Source organism: Lepidochelys olivacea, assembly GCF_965140295.1.
Source record: "Lepidochelys olivacea isolate rLepOli2 genome assembly, chromosome: 7".
Taxonomy (NCBI): Eukaryota; Metazoa; Chordata; order Testudines; family Cheloniidae; genus Lepidochelys; species Lepidochelys olivacea.
This window is the reverse complement of record NC_140417.1, coordinates 38,319,230-38,340,369: the sequence shown is the minus strand read 5'-3', so window position 1 is coordinate 38,340,369 and position 21,140 is coordinate 38,319,230. Positions and strand designations below refer to the sequence as shown.

Here is a 21,140-nt window from a genome sequence, read left to right as displayed (position 1 = left end):
TGTCCAGTTTTGGGCCCCACACTACAAGAAGGATGTGGATAAATTGGAGAGAGTCCAGCGAAGAGCAACAAAAATGATTAGGGGTCTGGAACACGAGTTATGAGGAGAGGCTGAGGGAACTGGGATTGTTTAGTCTGCGGAACAGAAGAATGAGGGGGGATTTGATAGCTGCTTTCAACTACCTGAGAGGTGGTTCCAGAGAGGATGGTTCTAGACTATTCTCAGTGGTAGAAGAGGACAGGACAAGGAGTAATGGTCTCAAGTTGCAGTGGGGGAGGTTTAGGTTGGATATTAGGAAAAACTTTTTCACTGGGAGGGTGGTGAAACACTGGAATGCGTTACCTAGGGAGGTGGTAGAATCTCCTTCCTTCGAAGTTTTTAAGGTCAGGCTTGACAAAGCCCTGGCTGGGATGATTTAATTGGGGATTGGTCCTGCTTTGAGCAAGGGGTTGGACTAGATGACCTCCTGAGGTCCCTTCCAACCCTGATATTCTATGATTCTATGACAGGGAAATGTACTAGAAGCTATTTAATACAATTAAATCTACCCCAGCAGTTGTACAGCTTCCTAGGCAGGAGAATCCTCTCTGGACAAGTGTCTGCTCTGTCCCTATTCAGTTCTTCAGCCACCACCTGGATTTGGGGGACATGATCAGCCATCCCCTGGCATGCTAAGGGATGTGAACAATGCCAGACCCCACCCTTTCCCTTGAGCAGTACAACCATTCTAATCACTTTGGGGAGGAGTGCAGTGTGGTTATAGAAACATAGGTCTGGAAGGAATCTCAAGATGACATCGGTAAGGCAGCTTAAGTATATGATGAGTGGGAGCTTCAGTTTTTTCATAGTTTTTCACAGGGCACCTCTTCTCTGCTCCTACTCATAGAAATGGAAAAGACCTTATTTTTTCCATCCTTCTGCCAGTGGAGGATTGTTTCCTACAGCAATTTACTAGTGCTCCATTGAGTCTAGTTTTAAGTGTCCCAAGTGATGGGGCTTTCACCCCTTCCCTTGGAAGACTATTACACAACCTAATATAATCAGGTAAATCAGAGATGGAAAAGACCGGTTAGAATGATAGATTTATCATTGTGATACGTTATGGTTTTGTATGTTGTCTGGAATGAGCAATCATGAAATAATATCCACTGGGACCATGGTCTTTCCATGGAACTTAGTTTTCTTGCTAGTAATGCTATTTCCATATGTTCAGATGTACAAGGTTGGTGTAAGGAGAGCTGAGACAGTGATTATAGGTTATACACATGAAGGGAAGAACAAGGCATATTTTATTGGGGGAGCCATCCAGATGCAAGGGAATCTTGACCACGGTTGGTTAACAGTAAGCAGTAAAGAAGCTGTCCTAAAAGCCATGTCCCTGACAAATGAAGCACATGCCCCCCCCCCCAAAAAAAAGTCAAGGGTGTGCTTCTTTGATACCTTGTGGAAAGATGCTAGTGTTTTTTATGTGAAACTTTTTCTCCTCAAAAGGCTAGGATATGACCCAGAATGGGGAGGTGTAGTTAGTCATGTCACACACAGAAGTTAAGAAAATAATGTTACTTGTGTTATTAACAAGAAATTTCACTGAGGGTTTCCATGAGGTGTCAAACCACATGGTAAATCACTGGAAAGAATAACCTGTATGTCTTTGGCATTATGTGCTTTCAATTGAATAGGGCCTTTTTTTCCCCCCCTGAATCGGTGATTAATAACTGCCCTGACTGAACTGTGAGCTATGGGATCTGTTAAAATAATCCATGTTACTCAGTACAGAGCCAGTAGTCTAGAAGACTGGTGATAGACATCATCAGTCTAATCAGTTCTGTCTCAATAGGTTAAAACTCTTGCATAAGCCAGTATAAATGTCATTTCTGGAAAAGGTGTCCTAGCACTTACATTATGGTAGTCAACTGTTTTTTAAAAAGCCATTCTTGTATTAAGTTGTTTTTGATAGTGTTAGAAATTCATAAGGGTTTGAGAGTAATGCAAAATGCTGAATGGATTAGATGTTCAAACAGTAATCACATAATGTGACCAGAAGAAGGGAAAATAGCATCTTTTAAATTAAAGAAAAGGAGTACTTGTGGCACCTTAGAGACTAACCAATTTATTTGAGCATGAGCTTTCGTAGCTCACGAAAGCTTATGCTCAGATAAATTGGTTAGTCTCTAAGGTGCCACAAGTACTCCTTTTCTTTTTGCGAATACAGACTAACACGGCTGTTACTCTGAAACCTTTTAAATTAAAGTAGACCTTAGAAGCTTCTGTGTTATATTTGGTGTCCAAACGTCTTCAAAGACTTGGCATTAATTAATATCAGTATAAGTAAGTCATATTGAAGACTTTTTGTCTATTGCAGTAGTGCTGAAGTTCTGATCAAAAATAAACTACAGCATAATGTATTGACAATCGTGATTATTATCCTATTGTATTTGTGTTATATGTTGAAAATATAACCATACTAGCATTGTAGTTATTCCATATGATAAGCTTCATTAACCAAACTATCATATCATGAACTGATCTAAAGCCCATTGAGGTCAAGAGAGAGACTCACATTGATTTCAATGGGCTTTGTAACAGGCCCATATAACTAAATGACTGTGCACATCTTATTGGACATTTTCCTTTGATACCAGTTCCTTTCAGCTTCAGCACATTTTCAAAGCACTACACAACATAACACCATAAAACACAATTATACAGTGAGCATTTGTAAAAGAAGTGATTTTCTTTAAAATTTTCTCGATTGCAAGTCCATCTTAAGTGATCACTCTCCTTACAGTGTGCATGATAAACATCCATTTTTTCATGTTCTGTGTGTATATAAATCTCCTTACTGTATTTTCCACTGAACGCATCCGATGAAGTGAGCTGTAGCTCACGAAAGCTTATGCTCAGATAAATTGGTCAGTCTCTAAGGTGCCACAAGTCCTCCTTTTCTTTCTTAGAATATTTTTCAGGAGATCACAATACAGAAGTAATCTGGAAATGAACTGGTTGAATTCTGGGCAAAAATAAAATATAAGCATTAATCCAGGAACTAATTCTTCATCTTACCACAATCAGTGTGAAAATAACAGAAATTACCACCTGTTTCATTCTCGATACCCTAACACAGTGGTGTGCAAACTTTTCCAGTCGCGACCCCCCTTACCATTAACAGAATCTATACATGCCCACGCTCCATTTCTGTACAGTCAAGGCTTCCGCAGCAGTGGAGCTTGGGCTAGGGGAGGAGCTGGGGTTAGCGGCAGAGCTGGTCTGGGGGCAAAGACAGAATGAGGGCAAAGCTGAGCTGGGGGTGGAGTGGGGCTGGGGGTGGAGTGGGGCTGGGGGTGGAGCTGATCTGGAGGTGAAGCAGGGCTGGAAGCATGGCGCTCCTTCCCCTTCTCCCTCCCCCTGTGGGAGCTAGCTCAAGCACTGCTGCGCACCCCCTCCCATCTCCCACAAACATTCCTCTGGTTTGGGGACCACTGCCCTAACATGTTCTTTGTATTGTGCTTTATGTGCTTACATTGACTGTGTAAACTGCATCGTAATGAACAGGATTAGACCAGATTTCATATAACAAAGCTGGAGATGTTAGGTTGCACAACATAAGTGAAATATTATATCTTTAAAAACTTACATTTAAATGTATTAGACTGTGTATAAAAACCTTCGTTCATTGTATAGTTCAATACTTTTCCACCTAAAGATTAAGAAGCATATTCTACGTAGAACTATAGCAGTATAGAGGCTGCTGAAAGCTCTTAAATGCATATAGTACTGTTGGTAAACCAGATTTTTGAAATCTGCAGTGTAAATCTGATTGCAGCATCTTACTTAAAGTACACTTATGTTCTAGATGGTGCTAATGTTCTAACTAATGCACTAAGTTTTGTCTAATTAAATTGATGCTGCACTCCATTGTATACACTGTTCTTCCCATTGAACGTGGTCATCATGTTATCCAAATGGCAAAAGTGACACTCAAACATTAATGATCCATTCTGAAGTCAGACCACATATGTGTGTTGATACTGTAGTGACATGAAATGTGAATTACACATCTTAGATCAAATGGAACAGGAGCATTGTGAAAGTTGTTCTTATTCACACATGCTCACACTGAAGTGAGTAAGACTCCTCATATGAGCAAGGGCTTGCTGGACTGCGTCCCATATTTGTACTGAATGCAGGGTTTTGGCTTTAGTGAGCCTAGTGTGTGTTTGCTGTGCATTGTGCTGCCATTTCAAATAGTCAAGATTGAGGCACTGAAACATTACTATGTGTCATCAGATGGTTCTATTGTTGACCCTGTTGTTAGTTGTGTTTTAAAAGAATGCGTAAGCAGGTAGATCTTGAAGAAATGCTTATTGTTACCTGTGGTGTAATTCTTCTTTGATGCTGAAATATATCATAGCTTCTTCCTGCCTAAATCTCTCTCAAAGTCATTTTAAAGGGTAGCTACTGCCTAGAGGTTATACCCCGATAACTACACAAAACATGGTGCCAAAAAACAATAGATGGGTGATTTCTGATGATTTTTACTTCGCAGGGGTGAGTTTAATTTTGTTGAGTGTTTTAAATTCAACTTGCTAGATGAAAAGGTAGTGTCCATAACACTCACAAAAATATGTATTAATGTTGGCTTTGGATAAATATTCCTCTGCCAGTAAATAATATTAAGCAAATTTATTCTTAAGACATAAGAAGGTGTTGAAATGAAACGAAGAACTGTGTGTGTGGTGGGGGGTGGGGAAGAGAATGTGTGCATGCTTGCTAGAAAATACTTATTTCCAGGTCTTCAGCACACCTTTCAGAACCTATCATTTCAGGGGAGCAGCGTGTTCCAGTGGACAGGGACTCGGGATGCATAGATTTTATTCCTGATTGCCATGGATCTTGGGCAAATCACTTAACTTCCAGGTGCTAAGACTCATAGACTTTAAGGCCTGAAGGGACCATCATGATCATCTAGTCTGACCTTCTGCACATCGCAGGCCACAGAACCTCACCCACCCACTCCTGAAATAGACGCATAACTCTGGCTGAGTTACTGAAGTCCTCAAATCATGGTTTAAAGACTTCAAGTTACAGAGAATCCACCATTTACACTAGTTTAAACCTGCAAGTGACCCAAGCACCATGCTGTAGAGAGAGGCCGAAAAACTCCAGGGTCTCTGGCAATCTGACGTCATGAAAATTCCTTCCCGACCCCAAACACAGCAGTCTGTTGAAACCCTGAACATTTTGGCAAGATCCAACAGACAGACACCAGGAAAGAATTGTCTATAGTATCTTAGAGCCCTCCCCATCTAGTGGCCCATCACTGGCCATTGGGGATATTTGCTCCTAGTAGTCACAGATTGGATATATACCATTGTAGACTTCATCTTACCATCCCCTCCATATCAAGCTCAGTCTTGAAGCCAGTTAAGGTTTTTGCCCCCACTGCTCCCCTTGGAAGGCTGTTCCAGATCTTAACTCTTCTGACGGTTAGAAACCTTCAAGCCTAAAATTGTTGGTCGCCATTGATATCCATTTGTTCTGGTGTCAACGCTGAGGCTTAACTTAACTCCTCTCCCTTCCTGGTATTTATCCTTCTGATGTATTTATAGAGAGCAGTCATATCTCTCCGCAGCCTTCGTTTGGTTAGGCTAAACAAGCCAAGCTCTTTGAGTCTTCTCTCATAAAGTAGGTTTTCCATTCCTCTGATCATCCTAGTAGCCCTTTTGTGCACCTGTTCCAGTTTGAATTCATCTTTCTTAAAAATGGGAGACCAGAATTGCATATAGTATTCCATATGAAGTCTCATCAGTGCCTTGTATAATGATACTCACACTTTCTACTAGAAATACTTCAGATCCTAGGATCACATTGGCAGCCCATAGTCATCCTATTATCAACCAGTACATCCAGGTCTTTCTCATCCTCTGTCACTTCCAACTGATATGTCTCTAGCTTACAGGAAAAATTCTTATGGTTGGTCTCTAAGTATATGACCTTGCACTTTGCACTATTAAATTTCATCCCATTTCTGTTACTCCAATTTTCAAAGTCATTCAGATCTTCTTGTATGATATTCTGGTTCTCCTCTATATTGGCAATACCTTCCAACTTAGTGTCATCTGCAATTTTACTAGCACATTTCCACTTTTTGTGCCAAAGTCATTGGTCCCAAGACTGATCCTTGAGGAACAGCACTAGTAACCTCCTTCCAGTCTGACAGTTCACCTTCAGTGTGACCATTGTAGTCTCACCTTTAACCAATTCTTTATCCACCTTTCAATTCTCATATTAATCCCCATCTTCTCCAGTTTAGCTAATAATTTCCCATGTGGAACTGTATCAAATGTGTTACTGAAATCCAGGTAGATTAGATCTACTGCATTTCCTTTGTCTAAAAAATCAGTTATCTTCTCAAAGAAAGAGATCAGTTTGGTCTGGCACTATCTACCTTTTATAAAACCATGCTGTATTTGATCCCAGTTACTGTTTACCTCAATGTTTTTTACTGCTTTCTCTTTCAAAATTTGTTCTAAGACTTTGCATACAATTGAGGTTAAGCTAACAGTCATGTAGCTTACTGGATCAGTTTTTTTTCCCTTTCTTTAAAAAAGATACTATATAAGCAATCCTCCCATCAGAGGGTATGACCCTGAGTTTACAGATTCATAAAAAACCTGTGGTATTGGGCTTACCATTTCATGTTCCAGTTCTTTTAATATTCTTGGATGGAGATTATCCAGGCCCTGCAGTTTAGTCCCCTTAAGATGTTTGAGTTTAACTTCTACCTCGGATGAGGTAATTTCTACTTCCATATCCCCATTTCCATTAGCCGCCCTGCCACTACCCCTAAGCTCCTCAGTACCTTTATTAAAAATTCAGGCAGAGTATTTGTTTAGGTGCTGGGCCATGCCTAGATTATCTTTAATCTCCACCCCCATCTCAGTGCTTTGCGAGCCCACTGCTTCTTTCCCTGTTTTTTTTTTATTTATATGGCTATAGAACATTTTACTATTGGTTTTAATTTCCCTTGCAGGTCCAACTCCGGTTGGCTTTTGGCAATTCTCTCTTTTTCCCTAAACTTTCTGACCTCTAAGAGGTAGCTTTCCTTGCTGATCCATCCCATCTTCCATTCCTTGAAGCCTTTCTGCTTTCTCTTAATCACCTGTTTGAGATGACTGCTCATCCAGCTTGGTCTGCAATCCTCACCTTTCAATTTTTTTCCCTTGCGTTGGATGCAGGCTTAAGATAGTTTCTGCAGCTTTGACTTAAGGTAATTCCAAGTTTCCTCCACAGTCGATCCTTGAGTTCTGCAGTCCAGTCCATTTCCCTGCTAATTCTCTTAATTATTTTAAGTTTGTCCTTTTGAAATCAAGGACCCTACTTGCAGATCTGTTTTTGTTTATCTTTCCATTTACAGGATTAAGCCCTTACACTGTAAATGTTCAGGACAGGGGCCATGTCTTCCTCTATGATCTGTGCAGTGCTCTGCAGTTGTTGGTACTAAACAAATAACATACGCCAGACAAAAACGAGAAAAGCTAACCACAGTTCTGTGTTTTGGAAACTACCTCACCACTGTTTTTTCTCATACATATTTTTTCTAAGGGTATGTCTACACTACGGAATAAGGTCGAATTTATAGAAGTCGGTTTTTTAGAAATCGGTTTTATATATTCGAGTGTGTGTGTCCCCACAGAAAATGCTCTAAGTGCATTAAGTGCATTAACTCGGTGGAGCGCTTCCACAGTACCGAGGCTAGAGTCGACTTCCGGAGCGTTGCACTGTGGGTAGCTATCCCACAGTTCCCGCAGTCTCTGCTGCCCATTGGAATTCTGGGTTGAGATCCCAATGCCTGATGGGGCTAAAACATAGTCGCGGGTGGTTCTGGGTACATATCCTCAGGTCCCCGTTCCCTCCCTCCCTCCGTGAAAGCAAGGGCAGAAAATCATTTCGCGCCTTTTTTCCTGAGTTACCTGTGCAGACACCATACCACGGCAAGCATGGAGCCCGCTCAGGTAACCATCACCCTATGTCTCCTGGGTGCTGGCAGACGCGGTACGGCTTTGCTGCACAGTAGCAGCAACCCATTGCCTTCTGGCAGCAGACAGTGCAATACGACTGGTAGTCATCCTCGTCGTGTCCGAGGTGCTCCTGGCCACGTCGGCTGGGAGCGCCTGGGCAGACATGGGCGCAGGGTCTAAATTTGGAGTGACTTGACCAGGTCATTCTCTTTAGTCCTGCAGTCAGTCCTATTGAACCGTCTTATGGTGAGCGGGCAGGCGATACGGACTGCTAGCAGTCGTACTGTACCATCTTCTGCCAGGCAGGCAAGAGATGAGGATGGCTAGCAGTCGTACTGTACCATCTTCTGCCAGGCAGGCAAGAGATGAGGATGGCTAGCAGTCGTACTGTACCATCTTCTGCCAGGCAGGCAAGAGATGAGGATGGCTAGCAGTCGTACTGTACCATCTTCTGCCGAGCAGCCATGAGATGTGGATGGCATGCAGTCCTTCTGCACCGTCTGATGCCAGCCAAAGATGTAAAAGATAGATGGAGTGGGTCAGAACAAGAAATAGACCAGATTTGTTTTGTACTCATTTGCCTCCTCCCCTGTCTAGGGGACTCATTCCTCTAGATCACACTGCAGTCACTCACAGAGAAGGTGCAGCGAGGTAAATCTAGCCATGTATCAATCAGAGGCCAGGCTAACTTCCTTGTTCCAATAAGAACGATAACTTAGGTGCACCATTTCTTATTGGAACCCTCCGTGAAGTCCTGCCTGAAATACTCCTTGATGTACAGACACCCCCTTTGTTGATTTTAGCTCCCTGAAGCCAACCCTGTAAGCTGTGTCGTCAGTCGCCCCTCCCTCCGTCAGAGCAACGGCAGACAATCGTTCCGCGCCTTTTTTCTGTTCGGACGCCATACCAAGGCAAGCATGGAGGCCGCTCAGCTCACTTTGGCAATTAGGAGCACATTAAACACCACACACATTATCCAGCAGTATATGCAGCACCAGAACCTGGCAAAGCGATACCGGGCGAGGAGGCGACGTCAGCGCGGTCACGTGAGTGATCAGGACATGGACACAGATTTCTCTGAAAGCATGGGCCCTGCCAATGCATGCATCATGGTGCTAATGGGCCAGGTTCATGCTGTGGAACGCCGATTCTGGGCTCGGGAAACAAGCACAGACTGGTGGGACCGCATAGTGTTGCAGGTCTGGGACGATTCCCAGTGGCTGCAAAACTTTCGCATGCGTAAGGGCACTTTCACGGAACTTTGTGACTTGCTTTCCCCTGCCCTTAGGCGCATGAATACCAAGATGAGAGCAGCCCTCACAGTTGAGAAGCGAGTGGCAATAGCCCTGTGGAAGCTTGCAACGCCAGACAGCTACTGGTCAGTTGGGAATCAATTTGGAGTGGGCAAATCTACTGTGGGGGCTGCTGTGATGCAAGTAGCCCACGCAATCAAAGATCTGCTGATATCAAGGGTAGTGACCCTGGGAAATGTGCAGGTCATAGTGGATGGCTTTGCTGCAATGGGATTCCCTAACTGTGGTGGGGCTATAGACGGAACCCATATCCCTATCTTGGCACCGGAGCACCAAGCCGCCGAGTACATAAACCGCAAGGGGTACTTTTCGATAGTGCTGCAAGCTCTGGTGGATCACAAGGGACGTTTCACCAACATCAACGTGGGATGGCCGGGAAAGGTGCATGATGCTCGCATCTTCAGGAACTCTGGTCTGTTTCAAAAGCTGCAGGAAAGGACTTTATTCCCAGACCAGAAAATAACTGTTGGGGATGTTGAAATGCCTATATGTATCCTTGGGGACCCAGCCTACCCCTTAATGCCATGGCTCATGAAGCCATACACAGGCAGCCTGGACAGTAGTCAGGAGCTGTTCAACTACCGGCTGAGCAAGTGCAGAATGGTGGTAGAATGTGCATTTGGACGTTTAAAGGCGCGCTGGCGCAGTTTACTGACTCGCTTAGACCTCAGCGAAACCAATATTCCCACTGTTATTACTGCTTGCTATGTGCTCCACAATATCTGTGAGAGTAAGGGGGAGATGTTTATGGCGGGGTGGGAGGTTGAGGCAAATCGCCTCGCTGCTGGTTACGCGCAGCCAGACACCAGGGCGGTTAGAAGAGCACAGGAGGGCGCGGTACGCATCAGAGAAGGTTTGAAAACCAGTTTCATGCCTGGCCAGGCTACGGTGTGAAAGTTCTGTTTGTTTCTCCTTGATGAAACCCCCCGCCCCTTGGTTCACTCTACTTCCCTGTAAGCTAACCACCCGCCCCTCCTCCCTTCAATCACCGCTTGCAGAAGCAATGAAGTCATTGTTGCTTCACATTCATGCATTCTTTATTCATTCATCACACAAATAGGGGGATGACTACCAAGGTAGCCCAGGAGGGGTGTTGGAGGAGGGAAGGAAAATGCCACACAGCACTTTAAGCACAGCACTTTAAAAGTTTACAACTTTAAAATTTATTGAATGCCAGCCTTCTTTTTTTTGGGCAATCCTCTGTGGTGGAGTGGCTGGTTGGCCGGAGGCCCCCCCACCGCGTTCTTGGGCGTCTGGGTGTGGAGGCTATGGAACTTGGGGAGGAGGGCGGTTGGTTACACAGGGGCTGTAGTGGCAATCTGTGCTCCAGCTGCCTTTGCTGCAGCTCAACCATACATTGGAGCATACTGATTTGGTCCTGCAGCAGCCTCAGCATTGAATCCTGCCTCCTCTCATCATACTGCCGCCACATTTGAGCTTCAGCCCTCTCTTCAGCCCGCCACTTACTCTCTTCAGCCCGCCACCTCTCCTCCCGGTCATTTTGTGCTTTCCTGCACTCTGACATTATTTGCCTCCATGCATTCGTCTGTGCTCTGTCAGTGTGGGAGGACAGCATGAGCTCGGAGAACATTTCATCGCGAGTGCGTTTTTTTTTTCTTTCTAAGCTTCACTAGCCTCTGGGAAGGAGAAGATCCTGTGATCATTGAAACACATGCAGCTGGTGGAGAAAAAAAAAGGGACAGCCGTATTTAAAAAGACACATTTTACAAAACAGTGGCTGCACTCTTTCAGGGTAAACCTTGCTGTTAACATTACATACATAGCACATGTGCTTTCGTTACAAGGTCGCATTTTGCCTCCTCCCACCGCGTGACTACCCCCTCAACCTTCCCCCCTCCCTGTGGCTAACAGCGGGGAACATTTCTGTTTAGCCACAGGCAAACAGCCCAGCAGGAATGGGCTCCTCTGAGTGTCCCCTGAAGAAAAGCACTCTATTTCAACCAGGTGACCATGAATTATATCTCACTCTCCTGAGGATAACACAGAGAGATAAAGAACGAATGTTGTTTGAATGCCAGCAAACATACACTGCAATGCTTTGTTGTACAATGATTCCCGAGTACGTGTTACTGGCCTGGAGTGGTAAAGTGTCCTACCATGAAGGACGCAATAAGGCTGCCCTCCCCAGAAACCTTTTGCAAAGGCTTTAGGACTACATCTAGGAGAACCGCAAATGCCAGGGCAAAGTAATCCTTTCACATGCTTGCTTTTAAACCATGTATAGTATTTTAAAAGGTACACTCACCAGAGGTCCCTTCTCCGCCTGCTGGGTCCAGGAGGCAGCCTTGGGTGGGTTCGGGGGGTACTGGCTCCAGGTCCAGGGTGAGAAACAGTTCCTGGCTGTCGGGAAAACCGGTTTCTCCGCTTGCCTGCTGTGAGCTATCTACAACCTCCTCCTCCTCCTCATCTTCTTCGTCCCCAAAACCTGCTTCCGTATTGCCTCCATCTCCATTGAAGGAGTCAAACAACACGGCTGGGGTAGTGGTGGCTGAACCCCCTAAAATGGCATGCAGCTCATCATAGAAGCGGCATGTTTGGGGCTCTGACCCAGAGCGGCTGTTCGCCTCTCTGGTTTTCTGGTAGGCTTGCCTCAGCTCCTTCAGTTTCACGCGGCACTGCTTCGGGTCCCTGTTATGGCCTCTGTCCTTCATGCCCTGGGAGATTTTGACAAAGGTTTTGGCATTTCGAAAACTGGAACGGAGTTCTGATAGCACGGATTCCTCTCCCCAAACAGCGATCAGATCCCGTACCTCCCGTTCAGTCCATGCTGGAGCTCTTTTGCGATTCTGGGACTCCATCATGGTCACCTGTGCTGATGAGCTCTGCATAGTCACCTGCAGCTTGCCACGCTGGCCAAACAGGAAATGAGATTCAAAAGTTCGCGGTTCTTTTCCTGTCTACCTGGCCAGTGCATCTGAGTTGAGAGTGCTGTCCAGAGCGGTCATAATGGAGCACTCTGGGATAGCTCCCGGAGGCCAATACCATCGAATTGTGTCCACAGTACCCCAAATTCGAGCCGGCAATGTCGATTTAAGCGCTAATCCACTTGTCAGGGGTGGAGTAAGGAAATCGATTTTAAGAGCCCTTTAAGTCGAAATAAAGGGCTTCATTGTGTGGACGGGTGCAGGTTTACATCGATTTAACGCTGCTAAATTTGACCTAAAGTCCTAGTGTAGACCAGGGCTAAGTGACCTCTACTCTAGGTTTATAAGTATTGAAATGTAATGTAAAAAATGAGATTAGTCAGCAAAACTGTAACTAAAAAGAATGTGTATAGAGTTAGCACAAGTTAATAAAGAAGCACATAAAGGATGCACTGGAGTCCCTAACAGCATTAGGTGGTTTTATTATTTATTACTATTAATATTATTTCATTTGTATTATTTTAGCACCCAGGTGCCCCAGATGTGGACAAGACCCTATTGCACTAGGCACTGTACCATCACAGAACAAAAAGAGTTCATGTCCCAGAGAGCTTACAGTCTAAGACAAGAAACAACAAATAGATACAGACAGACCAGTGCAGGAGAGTATAAGGAAGCAATGAGATGTTAGTGGTCAGCAAGATAGAAGAGGGTCACATTTTCTGAAGCATTCAACATTGCCTTAACTTTCCCCCACTGAAGTCAACGGCCAGTGTCTTCATTTGGGGTCAGAAGTAGTCCAACAATGAGGACTTCGGAAAATCTCCGTCTAATTACCATTTATATCATTTTAAGCCTCATTTCTGCTTTGCACACATGTGTAACTTCATGCACTAGAGTGGACTCCAAGGGACTACTCACATGCACAATGTTAAGTTTGAGCATAAAGTTTGCAGGACTAGGTCCCTAGACTATATTTTTTAAAGTTGTACTTATGTCCAAAGATCTATTGTTTTCTATGCGGAATAGATGTTAAAATATAGAGTATGTCTATCCAAGACCTCTGCGACTTGTACTTCAGTCTTAAATAGTTTTAAAATCTGAACATTGATGATAGGTGCAACCTTCTCATTCATCATTATGTAACAATTGCATTAATTAGGTAATATAAGGGTTTGAGTGGTGACTTGCAGTTACTGGAGGTTGGACTATTGTGGTTTGCAAAACTGACTCAGGAAAATACATGTATCTTCATATTGTCCATTTCTCCCCCCAGAAGGGAACCCTGCTATTCTTCTGTTTAATCAATACCTTAGTTTGGGTTTGTAATCAGGGCCAGTTTTCATGCTTTCTTGCTCTATAGGGGATGCTTTGTGATATGATAAGGTGCTATAGAAATGTATATTCTTGTTTTCATAATTTGAGGGTCCAATGTAATGTCCCTGTGTTAAAAGGAAAACATTGCAGGGCTTTGTTATTTATCCAGGTGGTGTTCGCAGTGGTGGTGTTGTAGTCATGTTGGTCCCAGCATATATGAGAGTTAAGGTAGGTGAGGTAATATATTTTATTGGACCAACTTCTGTTGGTGAGAGAGTCAAGCTTTTGAGCTTACGTAGAGCTCACCTGAAGAAGAGCTCTGTGTGAGCTTGAAAAATTGTCTCTTTCATGAACCGAAGTTGGTCTGATAAAAGATGTTACCTTACCCACCTTCTCTCCCTTATTTATTCAGCATATTTTAAAATTTTCACTACTTCATTTATTGCTGTTGCCAAAGCTGCATAGCTAGTACTGAGTTCACATTCAGCTGCATCTCTGACAACTATATTGCAGAGTTGTGTGATTTTAAATAAGTGAGATTTTACCCAGAGTATGAAATGTGTAAATATTTTTGCTCATTTTCAGAAGATCCTGTATGTAAGTGCTGATGCTGACAACTTCAGTAGAGGACATTAGTATTAATACCTGTCCATTTCCTGTACATTACGTTCTGGCAAGCAACTGTTTATAAAGTGAATTTAATAGAGAAAGAAAAAAGTATCCATCATTCTTCTCCCCTCCACACTTGCGCATTACACTATCAACACTGAGTTTTTATTTTTTACTTTCTTCTGATGCAGTATGTTTTGTTAATCTGACAGCTAACAATACTCTCTTAAAAAAAATACCCAGTTTAGAAATCCTAGCCTTGGTCTCACCTGATTTTCCACGGAAATGTGTCAGTAGCTGAGATGGAGAGATTCACACTCTGCCAAAAGTGATAAGACTGTGGGAATTTCCAACTGTACGTAAGCGAAACTTTGTAAATAGACCACCACCACCATAGTATGAGCTAATTCTTTCCACCCCCTTTTTTTACTACAAGAACATAAATTTAATAATTGTCTTAAGAAATGTGCAGTCATGTCATTTATGAAGGTTGCTGGGAATAATTAAGGTAGGGTGGTACTGCATTTTCTGTGATTTGAGGGGTAGTTAAATTTGAATTAGGTCCTAGTGCACAGTCAATAAACACATTAAAAATTGCCCAGTGTTTAGTCATCTGATACTAGGGATCCATGACCATAATGTATGTTTTGGTGAGATTCAGAGCAGACTCTCTCAGTAAAATGTCGAGAGCGCATATGTATGGCACATTGCAGTTTTTAATGCTACTATGGAATTAAGTCACTTTAAGTATTTCCAGTTCCATCATGTTTAACATTTGTTGTCAGGCTCCAGATGGCATCACTTAGCACTTACTATTACTGTTTATTTTCAAAGCTGAAGTCATTTGTTGAAATGTGAATCATGCCAGAGATCAGTTGTTTAATGATTGCCTCATCCAAAGGATGTTTAAAAAGAAAAGATGAATCTAATGGACAGTATTTAACCTAAATTGAGATGTAGTACATGTGCCAATATATAAAATAGATCCCAGTCATCTAGAGAAATAAATGACTCCTGCTGTTTCTTTGAAAGATGAACTTTAAAAAAAAACGATTTTACAAACTTTTAGTTCCATTTCCTCAGCAATGGAATTAATCAGTTCTTGGCATTTGTTAGAGAAAACAATGTGAGACTGGAGATATCTTTAAATGGTCTTTTGAAACTTATTCATAAAGCTGAATCGTGTTATAAACTTATATTTCAGTATGCCAAAAGGCAGACTTGTTGTAACATTAATTTCTGGAACCAAAGTAGTTCTATTTAAATTAAAATCATTTTACACTGTATCATATATCATATATACCTCATCCATGACTGAACAGAACCCCTTCCTGCTCCTAATGAAATCAACAGGAGTTTTGCAATTGGAGTCTGTGGAGCAGGAATAGGCTGTTAGCATTTTATAAAAGCTAAGTCCCTAATTTTCTAATGGGAACCTGTCTGGACAATTAAGCTACACACTGTTGTACACCTAAGATCTTTTTCTGAGGAGCTGTGCACCTGTGGCTATGCTCTGCATCTTTTGAAAATCAGGCCTTCTGTTCTGATATGTACCTGTTATAGTTTTTTTCCAGGACTTATGGGTTCCTTGGATTTGCTGTCATCTTCTGGACGATACAGTACATTAAGACAACCTGAGTTTGCTTTGCTACTGTGGCGAAGTTTCAGAGAATAATTGGGGCAAGGTTAATTAATTAGCTGCTTGCTATACAAAATCCATTTCTTAATTGTTTTTTCTCAGTAAGAAAGATTTTAGTGTAATAAGTGTTGTTGTGGCAGGTGTCAGTTAAACAATTTGTCCCAAGTTCTTTTTTTTATTGTGAAAGCAAGTTTTGACTCTTGGGAAGACATTCTGTGGTGGTGTGGTGGGTTATGTAGTGGGAACTGCTTGAGCAGCAGAAGAGTTTGATCTATGTTTAGAGTCAGTTCTTGAGGCAGAGTTGTTCCTTGAGAGTCAGGGGATCGGTGTTGAACTGAGATGCCTATAAGAAGTCATTGCTATTTGATCATCTCATTTCAAGACTTGTATATGTGTATAAATAAAGCAAATAACATTTGGAATATACCCAGACTCTGCCTTTCTGATTTCTCCTCCACTAGAAACTAACCTGCAAGGCCCTAGACAACTGCTCCCACTCAGCAGCGGGGCAACACTGGTATCAAACGAGACACTGATGTAGGAAGAAGGAGGAACAGTATTATAGTGTTGGTATATGCCTTTGGTTTTCTTACTTTAAGAGCTATGAATATGAAATTCTAATTGGAATCCAAGGCATAAAGTTTTTAAAATAACTACATAGGCTATTTAAGAAATAAAATTAACAGTCTTTGTAAGAGAAGACTGTTTAGGATGCCAATTTGAAGTAAAATCCTCCTCCAAAAATATCTTCCAAAAAAAAGCAAAGCTAAGTAGATAAACAACAAATACAGAGGAACACATTGTCAAAATGTGTTAGTCCTATTTTGTCTCTAGTGGAATATAAATATATTTGAGGTAGGGTAGGTTGATGTGATAGTGTTGTAAATTGGTCACCCAGATGTTCATTGAGTGCCACATCTAGGGTCATCACTGAAAGTTCATTTAAAAGGCAGATCACAACTCTTTGACATTTTGAGCAGGATTTTGCAGAGTTTGTCATAGAATAGGCTTCTGAGTAAACTGAGAACATACAGATTGACATGATTCATTCTAGGGCCCTTGTTTGCATAAAAGTAAATGGGATTTTGCCATTGTCTTTAATGGAAGCAGGATCACATCTTGTTGTCAGTAACCATTTTATTATTATAATATATATGGATTAAATTGTGTTATAACAACAACATTAGGGATACCTCTTGTGGTGGAAGCAAACTGATTTTTCTATGTACCATGATGGAAAGAAAGAGAGGAGGTGGCTGGTGTGAGAATATGGGTATGTAAAATAGACCAATGTGTAATAATCTGTTATGTATATATATTTATAATATACAGAAAATCATTTGAAAACTAAACCTGGCTACTGACTATTGTTACATGTCCTTTCTCAAGTACACTAATTTGCATGTATTACTGTACATAACTTAGTGACATTTTTCTTTTTCCAGGGTCAAGTGCTTTCGTGGGAAAAAGGTCCATGGGGAATATGACATCAAAGTTGAACAGGTAACTAAACTATTTACTCTAGATGTTACAAATATTTATTTATCATTTTCTATATAGTCCCTTGAAAATTGAGAGTGTGTAAGTGGGTTAAATAGCATGTGAATTTGCTAGCTCTTCTTTTATGGAATTTCTTAAGCAATGCCAAAAGCTTCATGAAAATTTTGCTACTGTTAAATTTTGTTGTGAATTATGAATGTGGCAAGAACAAACTTATTTAATTGGAGGGGTACTTTGGGGGGGGCCTTAAGTGCCCACCCCCCATTAACTGTTCTAATGTCCTTGTGGTGGTGACATGGCACATTATAGTCCAGTGTCATGATTCTGGTCCCTTCACTGCTGTGCCTGATCATCCCAACCCTTTCTAAGGCCCTGGGATGCAGCCTCAGGAGACTGCAATAAAAATTTCAAGTATTCATTTTTATTTTAATGCAGCTCTTACTAGAGTATCATCATAGCTTTGCATAGTGGTAAAAATATGAAATGATCAGAAGGGTTAGCTACAGACAACTGATTTCCCAAAGGATGAGTGGGACTGAATGTTGGCTTTTTCTGGTTCACGCTATTGCTGTCTTAATTTTAAAATGTACATGTACCCCAGTGCAGTTTTAGCACTTCTAAAATATGGGGTAAAGCCATATATATCTGCAGACCCTTAGAAGATTTATACAGATTTCACTTGAATTGGATTTCTGAAAAGGGCAATAAACACATTCTTTGCATGCTTTCAGTGACTGTTTATAAAAGGGACTGTAGCCATGAATCTTTTCCATATTTTGTTGTCACATAAAAGGGATTGTTTTGTCTCTGGAATCTTTTGAATAGGGCCCTGAGAGAACAAAACATCACGAGCCAGGTTCTCAGCTAATGTAAATCCAACATAGCTCTACTGACTTGAATGTAACCACATTGCTTTATGCCAGCTGAGGATCTGATCCACATTTTTAACTCAGAAGCATGGAAAGTCTTGTGGGGATCTGCAGGAGTGTTGTTGGGGTTAGGGAAAAAGGAAGCATATTATCTGGACCTAAAATATAGTTCAGATATACATCCAATCCTGTAGTTCAAGTCACACAAGCATTACCCGTGTGGAGTAAGGTTGCCAACTTTCTGATTGCAGAATACCGAACACCCTTGCCCTGCCTGGCCCCCCACTCACTCCATCTCCCCTCCGTCCGTCACCTGCTCTCCCCTACCCTCACTCACTTGCTCATTTTCACCGGACTGGGACAGGGGGTTGGGGTGCAGGAGAGGGTGAGGGTGATGGCTCTGGATGGGGGTGAGGTTTGGGGGTACATGAGGGGGCTCTGAGCTTGGGGGTGAGGCTGTGGGGTTCCAAGTGTGGAAGGGGGCTCTAGGCTGGGGCAGAGGGTTCGGGTGCAGGGGGTGCAGGCTATGGGTGGGGCTGGGATGAGGGGTTTGGTGTGCAGGAGGGGGTTCTGGGCTGGGGTCAAGGGGTTTGGAGTGCAGGAGGGGGCTCTGGGCTGGTGCAGGGGGTTAATGTGTGGGTGGAGGTGTAGGGTGCAGGCTCCATGAGGGATTTTGGGTGTGGGAGGGGGCTCAGGGCTGGGGCAGAGGTTGAGGTGCAGGAGATTGGCAGGGGGTTGGCGCTTACCAACCAGTGGGAGCTGCAGAGCCAGCACTCTGGTTGGGGGCAGTGTGCGGAGCCCCCTGAGTCCCCCTGCATCTAAGAACTGGAGGGAGGACATGCCACCGCTTCCGGAAGCTGCGTGGAGCCAGGGCAGGCAGGGAGCCTGTCTTAGCCCTGCTGCACCACCAACCATACTTTTAACGGCCCGGTCAGCAGTGCTGACTGGAGCTGCCAGGGTTCCTTTTCAACTGGGCATTCCAGTTGAAAACCGAACTCCTGGCATCCCTGGTGTGCTGACACATTGAAATCATCTGGAGCAGCACACAGGCTCAAGGATCCTCTTGGCACAGAGTCTGTTGCAGAGTCGGGACCTGCTTTTTGTGGATGGGACAGTGAAAGTTTGAGGAATTTTTTGTTTTTGTGGACCCTACTAATCCCATGGTAACAGAAGTTTTCTACTGTGCAATTAACCTGAGTCACTGACACCATTTTAATATTTTATAGTTAGTAACTGCCAGCAGTGCATTATCAGCATGTTGGACTTCCTGAACATCATAATGCAGGTAGAGGGTTCAGACACTGAGCAAACAGCATACTGTGGAAATGCAGGACTTGGAAACTGCAAGAAAATTGTAGACTTCTCCCTGTATTGGCACTGGAGCACACAAGTTCATGGAGGGCCCAGAGAAAATGTAGTCTAACAAAAAGATAGATGGGGTACAGTCTCAATCCCCATCGCCACTGAGTGCTGAGCAGGAGGTGGTTCTCAGTGTCACATTTGCCTTACTACTTGCTGCATTTGTTACACACAGTTATACACAGAAATTGGAGGGCATGTTGCACCTTACGGACAAACTCCGGTGAGATGAGAATCCTGTTCATAGTTGTTCTGAATATTAGAGCACTTTCCTGTACTGTGAAATCTTTTTCCTTCTTTCCAAAATAGATGTCAAGAATTTGGCCCAGTGTCCACTGGAGCACTTAAGCCCAGTCATTGTATAGAAAAATAAACCTTTCTAGCACTTGTCAAATTTTTAATTCAATGGCAAAACACATGATTAGGATACTTTGAGGAAGCAAGCCACTGCAATTGGTCGTTTTAACCTGATTAATGAATCAGAAAGATTAGAAGCAAGTATCAAATTAAACATATTCTGAATTATTGTTTCTATAACAGCCTCAGTTCTTAGATGTTATCATAAACATACAGCTAAGGGTAGCATAAAATCCTTCCTTTACCTGTAAAGGGTTAAGAAGCTCAAATAACCTGGTTGGCACCTGACCAAAAGGACCAATAAGGGGAGAAGATACTTTCAAATCTGTGGGGGAAAGTTTTTTGGTTTTTTTTCTTTGTGTTCTCTCTGGGTCAGTAAGGAACCAGGGCAGGGAAAATACATCTCCTAAAGCTATGTCTGAATTAACCATCTAAGATTACAAATTGTAAGTAATAGGAAGGAAACGTGTTAGATTATCTTTTGTTGTAGCTTGTGAATTTTCCCTAGGCTAAGAGGGAGGTTAATTCCTGGTGTTGTTTTTTTTTTTTTTTTGGTAACTTTAAAGTTTTGCCTAGAGGGGAATCCTCTGTGTTTTGAATCTGATTACCCTGTAAAATTACCTTCCATCCTGATTTTACAGAGGTCCTTGTTTTACATTTTCTTTATAATAAAGTTCTGCTTTTAAGAACCTGGTTGGTTTTTAGTGTCCTAAAAACCCAAGGGGCTGGTCTGTGCTCACCTTGTTTACCTATTTGGTTGGTATATTATTTTCAAGCCTCCCCAGGAAAGGGGACGAAGGGAAGGGGGGATATTTCAGGGAAACAGGAACTCCAAGTGGTCCTTTTCCTGAATCTTTGTCTAACTCGCTTGGTGGTGGCAGCAGTACCCATCTAAGGACAAGGAAGGATTTGTGCATTGGGGAAATTTTTAACCTAAGCTGGTTAATGCGGGTCCCCACATCTGTACCCTAGAGTTCAGAGTGGGGAGGGAATCCTGACAGATGTATATTCATAACTTCCGACATTGCCATTGTAAAGTGTGTATGTTATCAATTTAATTTAAAAACTATGTGCCAAGGGCTTCATCCAGCAAGGTCCAGAGCATTCTGGCCCCTATCCATCAGAGCTCTTAAGCGTGTGTTTAGATTCAATGGGCTAGTCACATGCTTAAAGTTAAGCACATGCTTAAGTGCTTTGATGGATTGGGTCAGATTAGTCAGCACTTTGCATGGCCAAGCTCTGAGGCTCTTACACAGGGTTTACTCAGGCAA

The 21,140-nt window shown here is 42.8% G+C and overlaps 1 protein-coding gene across 1 annotated transcript in view; it reads left to right on the top strand.

Moving 5' to 3' along the window:
• Positions 1–21,140, top strand: part of SYN2 (synapsin II) — a 424,652-nt gene that overhangs the window by 208,204 nt on the left and 195,308 nt on the right. Inside the window, exon 2 of the mRNA XM_084633725.1 lies at positions 17,230–17,287. Coding sequence (XP_084489851.1) covers positions 17,230–17,287 — 58 coding nt within the window. The remainder of the gene's footprint in view (positions 1–17,229; positions 17,288–21,140) is intronic.